Raw genomic sequence first — 17025 nt, forward strand, 5'->3', positions numbered from 1 at the left:
TTGTTAACAGAACATGTCGACAACAGAAGTGCAAAAGACCACCGCAAGCTTTATTCATGTAACCAATAAGTCACCTCTATAAACACAAAGAGAAACTTAAATAAAGGCAAATTAGGGAAAAAACCCTGGGCACAAAGGCAGCATCTATGAATAGTTCAGAATACAGCTGATTATTAGTTGGAAAGTTGAAAGAAGAACCTGTGAAAGTGTAGAAATATGTGCTGATTGTTATGCTGCAATTTTTTAAAAATTCATTAACTCAAAACTTTTTTGAAGCTGGTATTGAAAACTTTATACGTAGTTCGTTTTTCATTGATGATGCTTTTTAAATAGCCTTGCACTTCTACGTAATGTGTACAATTACACCCTTTAACTTTGAAACAGAAATTACCAGAAAAAGATAACTTCAATGTTTGAAAGAGAGTGGGCTTCAAAAACGTTTCAGTACGAGTTGCCATTCACTAACATCCAGCCCCCGAGACTAATAGCATAATAATAGAACGATTCTCCTTAGACAAGACTAAGAGGTATGTAGAGTTGGAAAGGTGCATTTACCCACAGTGACCGTAACATAACCATTAACTGCACATATCTAAGTACATATAGAGACAGAATTTCCTTAAAAAAATAAAGACATTATCTCTTTATTTTTAGGTATGCAAAATAAAATAAAACCGAGTAACAGATGTATGAAACCATACAAATGTGTAGATGTAAACAGTGGATTGATATATTAGCGATAAATAGTGCTGAAACAGTTGATTCATTGATTAGTAGATTGACAAAAAAGATTTTGATCACTGATTTTTGAGGATTCTGTTTTTTTCCACATGTCACTGTAACATATACTTTGGGGGTATTTTTGACCAGAGAAGGAAACTAAGAACTTAAGGCTCCAGAAACCAGCAACACACCAAACACATCAATCAATCAATCAATCCACTAATTTAATGAGTGGAGCGTTGACAGTGCTAGCCCTCTTGACCAAAATCTTCAGTAAACTTCTGCAGCTTCCCCAAGTCCTGCTCATTCACAGTCGGCTTGGTGTTTGCAAGTGACCTCAACATGTCGGCCTGCACGGAGAGAATGGCAGAGGTCAGAAATAAATCCTGATCGCTGTAGTCACTGATGTTTATTAAGAGCTGCACATGCACATGATGTTGTTTGGTTTAAAACACACATTTTCCTTTCCAGTCGTTTCTTACCATGCAGACGACTGGCTCCAGAAGTTTCTCCCCGAGGACGTCCATCCACGTCATCTCTATGGCGTTGGGATCTCCCGGCGAGCATGGAGTCAGGAGGTCTTCCACCACGACACCCGGGTTTTTCCAAGACGACCCCCGAACCTTAAATAGTGTGTGTGTGTGTGTGTGTGTGTGTGTGTGTGTGTGTGTGTGTGTGTGTGTGTGTGTGTGTGTGTGTGTGTGTGGACAAACAGAATAGAAGAAACGTACAAACAGTTAGCAGACTTGTCTGTCGACACCCAGTCTGGGTGAGAAGGAGAAAATACTTTTTAAAATTAACACCTTTTCACATAATTTCTATAAAATTTCTCCCAGTGTTCAGGCATTTCCAAATGTATACAGAAGTCTACATTCAATGTATAATTATAATGTTGAGTAATTTAATATCTCCACTCTCATTAGCTCTGTTTTTTAATCTCTACCAACACCTGAAGGAAACATTTGTCTCTCTAGCTGCTAAATGCTACACAATGTTTACCATCTTAATTTGACTCCACAGCTTCCACAGAACTGGCAGACATCTAATGTAATTGCATTATTTTGGAAGAACTTATTCCAACTGGTAGTTGGAGGTAGGATAAAGACCAAAGGCAAACGGTCTCTGTATCTTTACCTTCTTGAAGTGAGTGGCCGACTGGACCTTCCTGACAGGCTGCATGAGGGCGTCCCTGACAATAACGCTGATGTCAGCCCCAGAGTAGCCCTCAGTTTTCTGGCCCAGAGTGATGAAGTCTGCCTCCGTCAGGCTGTTGGGCGTGGTTCCCAGATGCAGCTTGAACATGAACGAGCGGGCGTGCTCCTCGGGCAGAGGAATGTAGATTCGCTTTTCAAACCTAAGACACGGACAGAAGATTCAATCAGCCACTACGAAGTTTTTAACCCCTTAAGCCCTGATTGTTTTCCCTCGAATTATGGACTAAATAAAGTTTGTGATTGTGAAGTTAAACTTACCTTCTCCTGATAGCAGAGTCCAATGTCCATGGTATATTCGTGGCTCCCAGGACCAGAATTCCATCATTATCAACTCCAACCCCTGAGAAGAGAATGACATTTCCTCCACTTAAAAACCAAAGCACTGCTTCTCAGACCTGAGCTCAGGTTTCCAGTTCCTCTCCTCTTGCTCACCCTGCATCTGAACAAGGAACTCCGTCTTGATTCTGCGCGCTGCCTCGCTCTCGTTCTCGCTCCTAGAGCCACAGAGTGAGTCGATCTCGTCGATGAAAATAATGGACGGTTTGTGCTCTCGAGCTAAACAGAACAGGTTCTTCACCAGCCTGGGGAGAGACAGAGGGGGAGAAGCAATAGATGCTCAGTGTCAGTTCCTCATATTGCCGCCATGTTATCATCGTGTTGACAACCCGGGCCTCACTTTTCACTCTCCCCCAACCACTTGGACACAAGATCGGATGAGGAGATCGAGAAGAAGGTGGAGTTGTTGGCTTCTGTGGCTACCGCCTTGGCCAGGTAGGATTTCCCCGTTCCCGGGGGGCCAAAGAGAAGGATCCCTCGCCAAGGAGTTCGCTTTCCTACACAAATATCTCATTAACAAATACTATTCACATTCACGGTCATATCCCAAGGTTTAAAGGTGAATGTTTACAAACCGGTGAACAGATGAGGGAATTTGATGGGCAGGATGACAGCTTCCTTCAAGGCTTCTTTGGCCCCTTCAAGTCCAGCGACATCGTCCCACTTGATGTTTGGCTTTTCCATGACAATGGCACCTATGAGAGAGGAGTTTGATAAACAATGTTTAGCAACTGTGACACAGTATTTACCTGCTGTATCAATTCTTAAAACTGATCAAAAAAAAATCCTCAGTCATTCACCTGAGAGTTGATTTTGGAACTTCTTCTTCTCCTGGTCTTCCCCTTCATCGCTTTCACTCCTGAAATTAAATGGCAACAGCTGACATCATGATTTATTGACCTTTATTAAACATTAAACAGTTGTTTGCATTTACACTTAATTAGAAGTAACATAGTTTCCTAAAATAATTCTTAAAAAATAATGTGACAGGAAATTCTTTTAGAAAACAGGGTAATTGGTCCTAGGAGGCAGAGTTCAAAACACGGTCACGGTTAAATACTCCCCATTTACTGAAAACCTACACTCCAACAAATCTGAGGCATAACATCTTCATCAATAAATGATTATTTATGTGAGTTTAAATGTATCTCAGTGAGTTATCCCAGAGTTAAGCAGGGGCCTCAAGGAAAGTCTTCAAGGAAATTAACAGCATCTTTAGTGATGTGGGGAAATACTTTTTTGAGTGTGACCCCATTTTATTTGTTCTCATGTGAGAGATACACATTCCTGATAAAGTTTTCCAAGTATTTCACTGAACTACAGGTGTCAGCAACATACATAGAACCACAGCAAGGCACCAACAAAGGCAGAGAATAAGAAGACTGCAAGCTGGTAAACATGGATGTAAGCAATGCAATGTTTCAGGGGTTCAAGGGTTACTTAAAAATAAATCATCTTTACGAATGTTTTTAAGGGGAGATATTGCATTGAAGACATTTGTTCGAATCATTCAATGTGTTTTGGTGACTAACACCGAATATAAACACAACACACCTCTTATAAAACTAAGCAAACTCAAATAACTGTCCTGGAACGTCCATGGTCCATATTCTTCCTATCTTTAGTAACAAATTATATAGGTTTCTAAAATGGGAAATGAAGGGACCTATGAAACAAAGCTTTTCTGGTTATGCTGCCAGAAACAAGGTGGTATTGATCAGTCTCACCCTTTGTCATCCGACTGGCTCTCTTTGACGGGTTTGGCCGGAGGACTCTTCTCCTTGTCCTGCAGATATTTCTTCAGCTGCTCGGCTCGGTCCAGGTAGTCGTTGCACTTGTCCCTGATGCTCTGCTTCGCTCGAATACCCTGAGCCTCATCTGCAGAGCAACAACACACTAAATCAACTGCAATGTGTGACAGTGTGGGCATCTCCAAGTGAAGTCGCACGTTCAGTCACATCACTGGTCTCTAAGCTCTAAAACAGCCGTGCCAGTGAGGGACAGACACTTTTGTGAAAAAGGAAATTGTGCAGCTTTGTGGATGTTGTAGAGCAGCATGATCTGAACACACAGCACAATTAATATTATAGTCGCTCCGTCATATATAAGTTTGATTTCCGCTGCATATTACATGATGAATGGTCACATAATAATGTAAAATGTAACGACAGCATTTGCAAAGTTAATGTATTTCAAGAATAAAATATGAAATGCTACTTTTGCCAAAAGGGAATTTGGAAAGGAGGCAGCGATGCACACGACTGATGAGCCGCTGTCACAACAGACCAACCTCCTCTGTGTAGAACTGTATGGGGTCATGCTGTAGCGGCCTGGTGTATTTTATCATGGGGTTAAAAGTAGAAGTATCAACCATGAATAATGGCTCAGCTCTCCGACACCACACTTCTCAAATCAGACTGCAGATTTATCAACATACAGGGTGCGCCTTTAGGGATCTTATCAACTGAAAGAGAAGCTGTCCACACACATTTGGAGCAGCTTCTACCCATGCGCCATTTGTTCTGCGCTGTTTTTGGCACAAAATTTAAGTAAAAGTTTGAGTAAAAAGGTCAGGACATGTCTGAAGGAAGAGAAAAAAAACAGACAAATGTTATACAATTCAAACACTGATGGGAGGCTTAAATCAGGTTCCTCACACTTGACAACGTGGAGGAAGTACTGCACTGCATGCTCATAACATTTGAGGGCCTCTTCGTAGTTTTTGGCTTTGTCCTCCTGTGCAGCTTTGTTGGCCAGATCGATAGCTTTCTGTTGACAACAGACAAAATGAAAGAGAAGAACTTAGGGTACAACTTTCTGACAGGGCGTCTTTTAAAAGGTTAGTCGGTAGCAATGGTGTTATTATGGTTGATGAATAATTAAATCCTTCACTCTGTCTGGATACACGTTGTTATAATTGTTGGCTATCCATTACATAATGTACATCAATTAATAAAGCCATTGGTTACAACTTCTAAAGCATCTAGAAAAAGGTTCCTTACTCAAGATTAGTACTGAAACTGTGGAGTTAAAATAAAAATACTTCAATTCAAGTCAAAGTCCTTCTTTAAAAAGTAATACTGGCTAAATCAGCTTCAAAAGTAAGTGGTAATTGTGGAGAAAAATGGCCCCAGTAGGTGAAATATTATTAAATATGAACTTATTGATAATTGTATGATTGTTATTGGCATCAGTATTAACAATCGTGATGTGTGTTATGGAAGATCTGAAGATTCCAGAGATTATTAATGGACGAGGAAAGAAGAATCAAAAACAAAGTTTGTCTACACAAATTTACAATTGTGTTTTGGACCTTTTCACTTGAATGAAACCATCTGGGAAGGTTAGTGGGGGGGGGGAGAGATCATCCTTAGGTTAGAACTACTGTCAACAACTCACAGACATCTGATCTGAAACATGACAGAGAAGCCTCAGCATGTTTTTCCCAAAATTGGAAATACTAGGGGGGACAACTACAAAGGATCTTTCCCAATCTGGCAACCCAGATACTTGTTAAATGATCCACTATTGGTCCAATTATCATTATTAAACCCATGAGTTACGTGTTCAAACCCCGATAAGAAAACATGTTCGTCTTTAAGGCAAAGACGTTTCGATTGACGTAGTTTGAGTCGTAGTGTCAGAAAGCGAGTGAACGCGGAGTCTCGTCGTCCTCCCGACGACACACGGTCTCACGCAGCACCGACGCAGCTCAGTCGAAGTCTGTCACTCACCTGTAAGTTGCTACCTGCCATTAGCTCGCGTGACGTCGGTCCGGCTGTTGCCTGTCGTCTTCAAAAATGAAACCGTGACCAAACTGTCGCTCGCCTCTCGAGGTGACCTACTGCTTGTGCTTCATTTTGTAACAAGTTTAAACGGGGGGGTATCCTCAGAGACTTGTTTCTCTTCCGCATTAAAAGTTGACTGTCACTTCCGCGGTGGTCACGTGACGAATGTTATTGTCTGGCGGGTCGGACAGCTGCTGTGTTTTATACACGCAGACATTTCATTATATCATTTAAAAAAAGAAAAAAAAAAGAATCATTACTTTGTATATGTAAAGATTAATAATTAATTACTTTGGAGATTAAAAAGGAAATTCAGTTCAACCACACTACAGGTGTTACAGGTGTACATCTGACAATACTGACCTGAGTATTAGTCATAATAATCAAATCATTATGTTTCTACAATGTGTAAAATATCATTGTTTTACTATATTTACTTGTATATTCTCCCTCTACAAAGCCTGCAGATACCTGTGACTTGTCAAAATAAATCCTCATCCATCAAATAAAGGCACACCGCCACTGCTGCGTTACTTAAACAAATGTAGGTTTTATTACATTTTTTAAAAAGGAAAATAAATAGTGGGCAAAATATAAAAATCTTACAACACCTGGGGAAGAACAATAAATGCATATATACTGAAGAACACCAGTGTTAAGATGATGTTGCATGTGGAAGACGAATGCATTCTGGTTGCACATTGCGTTGCTCAACATTTAGTCCAGGTTTATTCAACATATGACAGCAATCACCATGTACAGTACATGTTGTGGCTGAGTAGGTCTGACACCGAGCTGTGGCTTTGTTTCCCCCTCACATCGGTGCGGTCCAGGCGTGAAGGCAGGAGTCTGGGTTATTATCAGCTGTTTCCGTTCAAGACTTTTGGATGTAAAACATTGAGGATGCGGTCACTCTTCGTGAGATCTGCAGGGAGTTCTTTATGCTGGACAAACACACGTGAGAAAAAAGTAGTTACTTGTGTCCCGTCTGCTTGCTATCTCATCCGTCAAATCTAAATGCCTTACCTTGTTTGGTAGCGTGGGGTCTGCGTTGGCCCCGAGCAGCAGCAGAACAGTTCGCAGGTCTCCGCCCATGACAGCTGCATGGAGGGCAGTGGAGCCGTTCTGGAAACAACAAAGAAACATGTATGTATTCATAAGACGGTGGAGTAGTAGTGCTGTATTCTCACAAACAAATACAAATATGCGCTTTCTTTGGTAATACAGGATTAGAAATAAAAGAATAGCTTGACAATTGTTGAAAATATGCTTGTTGTTTTTTTTGCAGAGTGACATAAAAGGATCCAACACCATTCTCATGCCAATACACTAAATATGAAGCAATAGGCGGGGGTCTATTAGCTGAGCTTAGCACAGAAGCTGGAAATAGGTGAAAACAACTATCCTGGTACAGACTGAGCAAACAAGATGTTGGTAAACTTGTTAGTTGATGGATTTTGTTACTCTCAGAAAAAGACAGTGTGATAATGGTAGCTTTATATTTGGTGTGCGGACATGAGAGTGGTATCAGCGAATATGGTTATATACCCAGAATGTCCAAATATCCCTTTATAGAGGGACAGGAGCTGTGACAGTATCCTCTACCTTGAGAAGGCCAAGTGACGGAGAAAACTTGAGGAGCTCCTCGATGACACTGCTGTGTCCCTTTAAAGCTGCTTTGAATAACGCTGTTGATCCATCCTCAAGAGGCAGAAAAAGGAAAACACTGCAAATTATGCGGCTTAATCTCCACTCAAGGGCCACTTACTGGCTTGATAAATAGCCTTTCCTTTATCATGAAGTTTCCTGTGGATCAACTGATTATTAATATCCACTGCAGAAACAAACCATTAACAGTTTAATATTAATATCGATATAGTATCGCCTAATGAGTGTTTTGGTGAACTTAATAGCAAACAGTTGCCTATTAAAGGGCAACTGTGAGCTGGCTGTGGATAAGGGAGGTAGAGACGGCCGTCCACTAACCAGAAGGTTAGCGGTTCAATCCCTGCTTCCCCCAGACCACATGCAAATGTTTCCTTGGGTAAGACACCTAACTCTAAATTGCCGATGCCAAAACACTTAGTTGAAATGAAGGTAACTGTAGGTTTGTCACCAATAGCAACGCCATTCACATGCATGTACTTTTGTGATCGAGCATTAATGTGAAAACATTGATTATACCAAATTAAAAGTGCTCAGAATAACAAAAAGTATGAACATACAAAGTTGAGGACTGCATGGATGGACCTTAAGTGAGCACTGTTACAGTAACTGATGTTTCAGAGGTCCAGAGTGCAATTGTCATTTTACATTATATAATTAGTCCCTTAAGGTCACAATGGCAGTATAGGAAAGCTGCGGACTAGTCCTGTTTGGGGAAAGGTGACTAAACCCTCTATGTGCATTTCGATGTACTTAAAAATTTACAAATGAACAACGAACTTGTCTGTCAGCATCCCGATCGGCACCACGTAAGAGCAGCACCTTCACCAACTCATTGTGACCCATCTGAGCCGCCATCCACAGGGGGGCAGTGCCATCCTGGAGAACACGTAGGTGGGGAGGACGGGTGCAGTGACACGGGAAAAAGAGAGAAATTAAGGTTGTATGCAGGGATGTAAGAGAAGAGCTGTGAGCTAGGGAGGGAAAGGCTGTGTTACCTCCCTAGCTTGGTTAACCTTGGCCCCGGAGGCAAGCAGCTGACGGATCACTGTCACATGACCCTCCTGGGCAGCGAGGAACAGAGGCGTGGCACCATCCTGAAACATAAAAGGATAACCTCATACATTGGGTAATATTTGGTTTTCTTAAAACCGGTATGAATAAAAATGTTCCTATGGAATGAATGTGTATTCATAACAAAATACTATATTATTTCATAAATATTAGTTTGTGTCATCAGGGTTTTTTTTCACAGCCTAATCCTGCTGAATGTCAGACGGTCTGACTCAGCAGTCCGTAGAAACCTGAGAGGCTGGATTCCAGCTGCTGGGACAATGTTTGCAACTATAAGACGAGGACGTTAAACACAGGGCCGGGGTGGATGGGAATTGGGGGGGGGGGGCAGGCCTAAAGAGAGGCTGAATACGCAGAAGGCCTCACATGCAGCTGGTCATGAACATTGGCTCCATTCTTCAGCAGGGTGTCCACAACCTTGGAGTGTCCATACTGAGAGGCGGCGGTGAGAGCTGTGCCACCGTCCTGCCACGAAAACAAGGGACACAAAACTGTTTTAAGGTGACGAATGCATTCAGCAGTAGAATAATAAAAAAATGTAAAAAGTTGAAAGTCAACGGTCTTCAGAGGTATACAAAGCAGTCATTTTGTTTCCTTATCTCTACATGAAGCCCTCTGAATCACAGAGTGAGCTGATGGCAACGCAGCCAGCGTCATAAAGACAGTGACACCAGTCATTGTGCCCCGCAGCACACCTTTGTCTGGAATTCTGTGGAGGCACCGAACTCAAAGAGGAGCTTCACCACGTCATTGTGTCCCTGCTGCGAGGCGAAGAACAGGGCAGTAGAACCTGTCTGGAGGGGACAGGGAAAAAAAACTTACACGTGATGTCATTTCACGTGAACTACACTCCAATGTTGAAAACAACTTTTTATGTTTGATGGATTTGAAATATTGAATACAACACACATTGATTGAATTAAGGCTTTGTTCAGGACTATGCTCTGAACTTGCAAATTTTAAATGAGAAAATTAATACCACCCTCATGTCTGTGAGCTAAACATGTAGCCACAACCTGCTATCATAAGCTGTTTTTAGACATGAATGTCACTCTGTGACTCTGGATTTACTGTGACCCTCACCCAAGAATATCTTTAATTGTGGGGTTGACAGTTATTTTCCCATCATACCTCTCTCTGGTAGTTGATGTCGGCTCCTTGCATGATGAGCTCTTTGACACACTCATAATGGCCACTGTATGATGCCACCATCAAGGCTGTCGTTCCATACTGAAGAGAAATATCCCAATTACAAATCGAATCCATTAGGACGACATAAAAACTACCCTAATGTGGCGATGCAACTGTGACATCATGCTGATTTTCCAACTAAACACATGAAACTGGTGGCACTACAAACATACTATGGATTTGAAATTATGATGCACACACACACGCGTGCGCACACGCACACGCACACACACACACACACACACACACACACACACACGTGCGCACACGCACACGCACACACCACACAACACCACACCTCTGTCTTCCTGGGTTATGGTTAAAGCGTGCAGCAGAGCAGCCAGGACATGCAGCGTTCGTACACTGTCTCTGCAGTCTGCGTCCACGCGGCCGCTGTTGAGCAGCAGCTGAAGAAGAGCCAAGTTCCCCTTCCTCGCTGCCCAAAACACAGCATTAGCCAGGGGTGTTTCCTTCTGGAGGGTAAATACACACAACAAACACTGACCTCAAGCCACCATTATGGTATTAAACACACTGACAGTAGAGCTCAGACAGTAGAGTAGAGTGTGTCTGGTTATGAATGAAGGGCAAGTCATCACAAATACACACATGCACAGGTTAATGTGCAATTCAATGGGACATAATAGGCCGTATGATATCCCTTTGTCACACACACACACACACACACACACACACACACACACACACACTTCTTTATATTGGCTTTGGGAGGACATTCTTTGACAACGTGCATTCCCTTATCCCATCACAACAAAATGCTGAACCCCATCTCTCACCCTAAAACCACTGAAGCCCTTTGAGTGCGTGTTACTTTCCATCACTCCGAGGTCTAAGAGTCAAACACACACACACACACACTTCTCAGGATATACTGAGGGGATTTGAATCAAATTGCTTCTGCATCAACATGCATCATGCACAATCATATGCACAGTTGCAGGTTAACGTATGGAATGTTAATTCAGGCCATATGATAACCTTACTTACAAACACACACACACACACACACACAAACCTAGACTGAATAATTGCATCAAAGTCCGTAAACAGACACTTGATTTGCAGTTGAACGCACCACATCGTTAGATACAGGCTTCGAGAGGAAGCAGGTGGGATGTGTTGTTGTCATTCGGGCCCTGACGATGCGTGCAGACCGTGATGGATAACGCAAAAGAAAAAAAAAGAAGCTGCTTTACCTTAACAGACATGGCGCAGACCTCACTCGTGACTCATGTTTTTCTCCCCGCGCACTCACTCATTAGAGACGACTGGGAGCTGAGCGCCTCTCGCCTGTTTTGCCGCACTGTGTTTGGGTGTTGGCGGCGCCGGTCCGGGGACCTAATAACAGACAGGCGGTCAGCTGAGCTCATCCTCTGCAGTCAGCGCTGCGCTCGGCCGGCCGCCGGGGGGCGCTGCCGAGCGCAGTGTGGAGCCGGAAACTGTCCGAGTAACCAAGGTGACACAGGTACTCAGGTACCAAACCTCACATAAGCCACAGCCTCTTGTGCCTCTGTAGACTCCAGCACAATTTATATGGAAATATTCCACACGTTACTGCTCTATATTCATTAGGCATCTGTTTTGGATACCTATCAGAAGAGCTTTACATTTAAAAATGCAAAAACCTTACAATTATCTTAAAGGGATAGTTCAGTGATTTTGAAGTGGGGTTGAATGAGTTACTTATGCATAGTATATATATTACCTTATGGAGATGGTGATCAGCGATGTCATTTAACAGAGTTTGGAGGAGAAGTGGAAGTAGCGTAAGTCTGAGTCCCATTGTTGCAGAGGGGACCACCGAAAAACGTATTTTTCGCCACATTTTTAAATGCTTACCTAAAAGACTTGCAAACTTAAACGTCTTCCTGGCGGAAAACTAAAGTAGTGAAAAAATACGTCCTCCAACGTACAATTGAACGGATGTACATTTTTTAGGTAAGCATTTAAAAATGTGGTGAAAAAGACGTTTTTCGGTGCTACTTACGCTACTTCCACTTCTCCTCCAAACTCCGTTAAAAATGACCTCGCTGATCACCATGTCCAAAAGGTAACATATTAACTATGCATAAGTTACTAATACAACCCCACTTCAAAATCACTGAACTATTCCTTTAATGTGCTTTGTTGAAGATTAAACAAACTTTTTTTTTTATCTTGTGACCCTGCCGTGTGTAAATTGAGCCCCTAGGTCAACTCAAGGATGTCCATGTTGTCAGCAGCTACCCCAGTGATTTACTCATTCTTGTTTTTAAACGTCTCAGATGGTTTCAATTATCTCACTGTTTAAGGTCCAAGGATGTCAAATCATCGTTTGTTTGAAACATTTTAAAGAAAGAAATGAATAAATAAAAATGTGTGTATCTGAAGTCAGATTTCTCTTCTTTCCTCTCCCATTATTCATCTCTTGCGACCCTTTGGAGGGGTCTGACCCCCGCCTTGGGAACCACTGGACAAAAGTGTACATAATCAATCCTTTTGGACTGTTGCCTGAATACGAAAATAATAATGATTATTATTATTACCATTATAAAAATAACAACAGCAACAATAATACATTTCTTTCATTTATATAATGCTTTTAATAATACGCAAAGACACTTTAAAGGGGTTGGTAACATATAAAGGAAATAACTAACAATATATAATACACATCATTAATCCTACTTAATGTGATGGAACATTTTTACATTGATGTGATTGTGTTTTTAGTGCAGTAAAGCATCTGTGTACTTTTGGTTTTGGAAAGTAATATGTCAGGTGTTATGTTCAATTATAAACCAGCATTTGAAGGATTTACAAAATTGCAGCTTTCACCCTCTCTAAATGATAATGAGGTATTGCTGAGGAGGAGCGGGGAAAGCATCTTATTTTTGTTGACTAATATCCTTCTCAGGTGCTGTCATAAGTGTTGATTGAGGGATTCGGTAAAAGTAGAGTCGAAGCATATACTTATTGCAAGGCTTTATAAGGAAGGTTGACAGGCTGTTGCCGCATCACTGTGCAGAGTTGCTCTTTGACCATGGGAACTAAACAGACTCACATCCATGCAGGTAAGCTGTCCAGGGCTTTTTATTTCATATGCAAAACTACAGAAAACAACATCTGAATCCTGAAATCGAATTTTTCTTTTCAATGACAAATTTCACAATTTGATTAAATGTAAAAGATTTGACACAAGGTTGGCTTTTAGGTTAGTTTCGCTGTAGCTTTAAGAAAGATTAACCTATGCCAATTAAATCACTGAAAGTCGAAGAGTCCAACTTAACTTAACATTTATTACTTTAGAGTTTGTGTCAGGATGATTTAAATTGATATAATCCTCATTTATGGTTAGAGTTCAGTCGAAACTTATTGTCTGGAAGGTTGGAATGAATATGGTGGGTATCATGCCATAATTACCCATTAATAAACTGACCAGATACACAAGTTTCAGTGTACAATGAAAACAACAATTTCAGTCCCAGTAGTTATTCCACTGAGTGGACTGTAAATGACTGAACAACTTGTAACGGTGTGAAAACAAACCTCTTTTCCTTGCAGTTCAGCCGTCCAGCTTCCTGCTGAGGGCAGCCCTGCTCGCTGTCCTGTTGTGTGGCGCGAGGCCTGTCGCGTCAGACTCAGATGAGGCGGTCCTCACTGACTGGGACATCTGGAAGAGCAGCCATGGCATAACCTATGACGAAATGGTGAGACTGACCACACATCTATCTTAAAACACAAGGACACTGGTTGGGAAGGTGGCGCTCATGTGTTCTGTGTCACTTGAGTTTTTCTTGATGTGTGTGTGCGTTTGTGTTGTCATGCAGGACGACATGCAGAGGAGGGCCATCTGGGAGGAGAACAAGCAGTTGATTGCACACAATAATCAAGGGTTTTTTATGGGGATCAGGCCGTTCGCTATGGCTATGAATAAGTATGGGGACTTGGTAAGGACGAGCATTTCCCACCTGGTGTCAAGCATCAATGCTCACAATAACAAATCATGGTCAAAGAATGGAAAAGTTTGAGTTTAGAGAGAAAATAACTTCTGACTAATCCACCTACTAGCACCTTGTGTCTTGCCTGTATAATCTATACCTATGGACAGAACCCTGTCTCCAGCCTTTATGCTAAACTAATCTGAGTGGCTAAATCTTTATATTTAGTGAATATACATAAGAATGGTCTTAGCAACAAAGCACAACTATTTTATTTTTTAGAATATATCAATAAGTTGTTACACCTGATTTGTCAGATTGTAGATGTCAGTAAGATTATAAAAATAATCTTTATGTTGTCCGTACATAGACACAAAGAGAATACCAGGTTTTGCAAGGTGCCTTGATAGACGCCCAGTTTGTAAACCGAGGGAAGATCGTCTCTGCCCGAAGGCTGCGGACCAACGCTAAGAAGTTAGGTGGTGTTAGATCTGTTGACTACCGGAACATGGGCTATGTGACTGAGGTGAAAGACCAGGTGAGACGTTTTTACATTCACATGAGTGTTTTCACTCCTCTAAATCAGGAACAACGTTGAAATCAACGTTTTAAATGCTCCTCACAGGGTTACTGCGGCTCATGCTGGGCCTTCAGCACCACAGGAGCTATTGAGGGACAAATCTACAAGACGACGGGTCAGCTGGTCTCCTTGAGTGAGCAAAACTTGGTGGACTGCTCCAAGCCGTACGGTACCTCTGGCTGCAATGGTGCCTGGATGGCCAATGCCTACGACTATGTGGTGAACAACGGGCTGCAATCGACAAGCACCTACCCTTACACCTCAGTGGTGAGGCCGCTGGCTTCCTCTCCTACAGTAAAAACAACAGTAAATCATTCTGTTTCCTCCATGATGTTAACATTCAGTTCTGATTCTCTCTCAACAGGACACACAGCCCTGTTATTACGACAGCAGACTGTCAGTAGCTCATATTAAAGACTACAGGTTCATACCCAAAGGAGACGAGCAGGCTCTGGCTGACGCCGTGGCAACTATTGGTCCAATCACAGTGGCCATTGATGCCGACCATGCAAGCTTCCTGTTCTACAGCTCAGGTTAATTGTCTTGATCTACTTCCTTTATAAAATCGTTGAACAACTACATATATAGGAAAGATGTTGTTCATAGTGACATAACTACTACCATCTTCCCTCTAGTAATTTGGGTTTTTTTACGCTTTCATGAATATGCTTTAAAAAAAATAATTCTCGTGAGTTTGTAGGGAGCAAAAACCTGCACTTAAAGGAGAGTGAAAATTGGACTTAAAACCCAGAAACCCAACTCACAATCAAACCTAATAAATGCTGAATGTGCTAAACCGAGTTCCCCTTCATTGAAAAACTGTGATGTGTATAAGTGTATGTTGTCTTTGCAGCTCCTCTCTACTGCCGCAAAGTGGTCAAAAGTAAATAAATCAGGTAATACAGGTTTAACTTTCACTTACAGGACTATACAATGAGCCCAGCTGTAACCCCAACAATCTGAGTCACGCTGTGCTGCTGGTTGGCTTCGGCTCGGAAGGAGGCCAGGACTACTGGATCATAAAAAACAGGTCAGAACAACTGTGTGCACATCGAAGAACACAGGAAAATACAGTTTCTAATATTTCAAATGTACAAGTGTTCTTTGTTTTAAAATATTTCATTTTTTTGTATCTCCTGTTCATAGTTGGGGCAGCAGCTGGGGTGAAGGGGGCTTCATGCGATTGATCCGGGACGGCAGAAACACTTGTGGCATTGCCAGCTATGCTTTGTACCCTATTTTATGATTCTGATAAGATGATTCAGAGTTGACTTTTAATGCTAAAAATGTACTGGTCTGTCAGAAGAGCCAAAAAAAATACAAAATCAGTCATTGGTCATACAGCTAATATCATCTGTAAAGTAATCCATATTTTTCTAAAACTTCTGCTGAACTTTCGGACACTGAAGATGTATTGTGGAAAGACCCTCACCAGCCGTGTACAGTGAACACATTTCCTCTCTCAGGGCTGTTGTTCACACACAAGATTCAAATAGCCCTTTGAAATGTTTGTTTTCTGGATCAGTCTCCAAACTCACCAAATATGGAAAATGCAATTTGAATATTAAAGCAAGATAAAAGCAGGTGTCCAAAAAAAGAGAGGACGACCTTGGGGTAATTAGCTGTGTTTCATTTGACCTTGTCCATCTTCATAAAAGAGCTGTGGTGAACTCATTCTCCTGTTAGAAACCAAGCTCAAAATACCACTGAAGACTAAATGGCACAGATGAAATAGAAAAGAAACTCCTGTAAGTATTAACATAGACTAAATGACATGTTAGCTCTTAACTCAGCAGCTACAGAAGTTCACCAAGCTTCCAGATTCTGTATAGAATTGATTTTTACTTTTTGCTTCACCTGTCAGTTGCCGCTGTCACACAAGTTACATAATCTTGCTTTGAGAAATGAGCAGAAATTATTCATTAGCACAATGTAATGCAATGGACATAGGGGGATGTACCAAATAAAATAAATCAGGGTGTCCTGCTTGTGAATTTCAAAAAACAACCTTCACTGTTAGTGGATACTGAACGATTCACTAAGCGATGTTTTTAACTTTCATGTCATATCTTCAGACTGCAAAACTTTTTTTGTATTTGTATTTGCATTTGTACTTGGTAGAAATTATGTATAGATACATATTATATCGAGATGGTGTAGGATGGAAGGGTGGCGTTTGGGGTATACACTTATAAAATGAACTCTGTTTCAGGCCTCGACTTGACTCTGTTAGAGACCAAATACACTGGTTTATTTTCATTTCAATGCAAGTAAAAGTTTCTTTTTTTTTTTGTGAACCTTACAAACAATGTATTTTTTTTATCACTTACTTACAGGATCATCTGAAATGTTGCAACTTATCCACTGACTGATAATAAAGTGAGAACCACTTTCTTCCGTCACCTGCTCTGCACATTATTGTTCAGCCGCTGCTTCTTAACCTTAATGTCTGCAAGTGCAACCACACCTCAATGAACTTTGAACCTGCCTGAACGCCGACACTCATTTAAACT

The 17025-nt window shown here is 41.5% G+C and overlaps 3 protein-coding genes across 7 annotated transcripts; 1 reads left to right on the plus strand and 2 right to left on the minus strand.

The window, feature by feature from the left end:
• Positions 1-29: 29 nt before the first annotated feature.
• On the minus strand, positions 30-6207 carry LOC118317767 (vacuolar protein sorting-associated protein 4B). Its single transcript, XM_035646723.2, has 11 exons — positions 6008-6207; positions 4931-5042; positions 4001-4151; positions 3074-3132; positions 2849-2968; positions 2614-2770; positions 2370-2518; positions 2196-2277; positions 1858-2077; positions 1206-1346; positions 30-1073 (listed from the first exon to the last, which is right to left on the minus strand). The coding sequence occupies exons 1-11, from the start codon at positions 6026-6028 to the stop codon at positions 972-974; spliced, it is 1314 nt and encodes a 437-aa protein (XP_035502616.1). The 5' UTR covers positions 6029-6207; the 3' UTR covers positions 30-971.
• A 384-nt stretch (positions 6208-6591) lies between these two features.
• Positions 6592-11408, minus strand: ankrd29 (ankyrin repeat domain 29). 5 transcript variants are annotated; one of them, XM_035646726.2, is made up of 10 exons: positions 11209-11408; positions 10354-10461; positions 9932-10030; positions 9496-9594; positions 9167-9265; positions 8725-8823; positions 8507-8605; positions 7667-7762; positions 7088-7186; positions 6592-7005 (listed from the first exon to the last, which is right to left on the minus strand). In XM_035646726.2, the coding sequence occupies exons 1-10, from the start codon at positions 11218-11220 to the stop codon at positions 6922-6924; spliced, it is 894 nt and encodes a 297-aa protein (XP_035502619.1). In that variant the 5' UTR covers positions 11221-11408; the 3' UTR covers positions 6592-6921. The 5 variants fall into 5 exon arrangements, with proteins under 5 accessions (XP_035502619.1, XP_035502618.1, XP_035502621.1 ...); XM_035646725.2 differs by having other exon boundaries at positions 10354-10464; positions 11209-11407; XM_035646728.2 differs by having other exon boundaries at positions 10290-10464; positions 11209-11405.
• A 1615-nt stretch (positions 11409-13023) lies between these two features.
• Positions 13024-16906, plus strand: cts12 (cathepsin 12). The gene is made up of 8 exons (XM_035648781.2): positions 13024-13065; positions 13556-13701; positions 13822-13941; positions 14303-14470; positions 14558-14779; positions 14877-15045; positions 15437-15542; positions 15659-16906. The coding sequence occupies exons 1-8, from the start codon at positions 13035-13037 to the stop codon at positions 15756-15758; spliced, it is 1062 nt and encodes a 353-aa protein (XP_035504674.1). The 5' UTR covers positions 13024-13034; the 3' UTR covers positions 15759-16906.
• The last annotated feature ends 119 nt before the right edge of the window (positions 16907-17025 follow it).

Source organism: Scophthalmus maximus, chromosome 13 (assembly GCF_022379125.1).
Source record: "Scophthalmus maximus strain ysfricsl-2021 chromosome 13, ASM2237912v1, whole genome shotgun sequence".
Classification (NCBI taxonomy): domain Eukaryota; kingdom Metazoa; phylum Chordata; class Actinopteri; order Pleuronectiformes; family Scophthalmidae; genus Scophthalmus; species Scophthalmus maximus.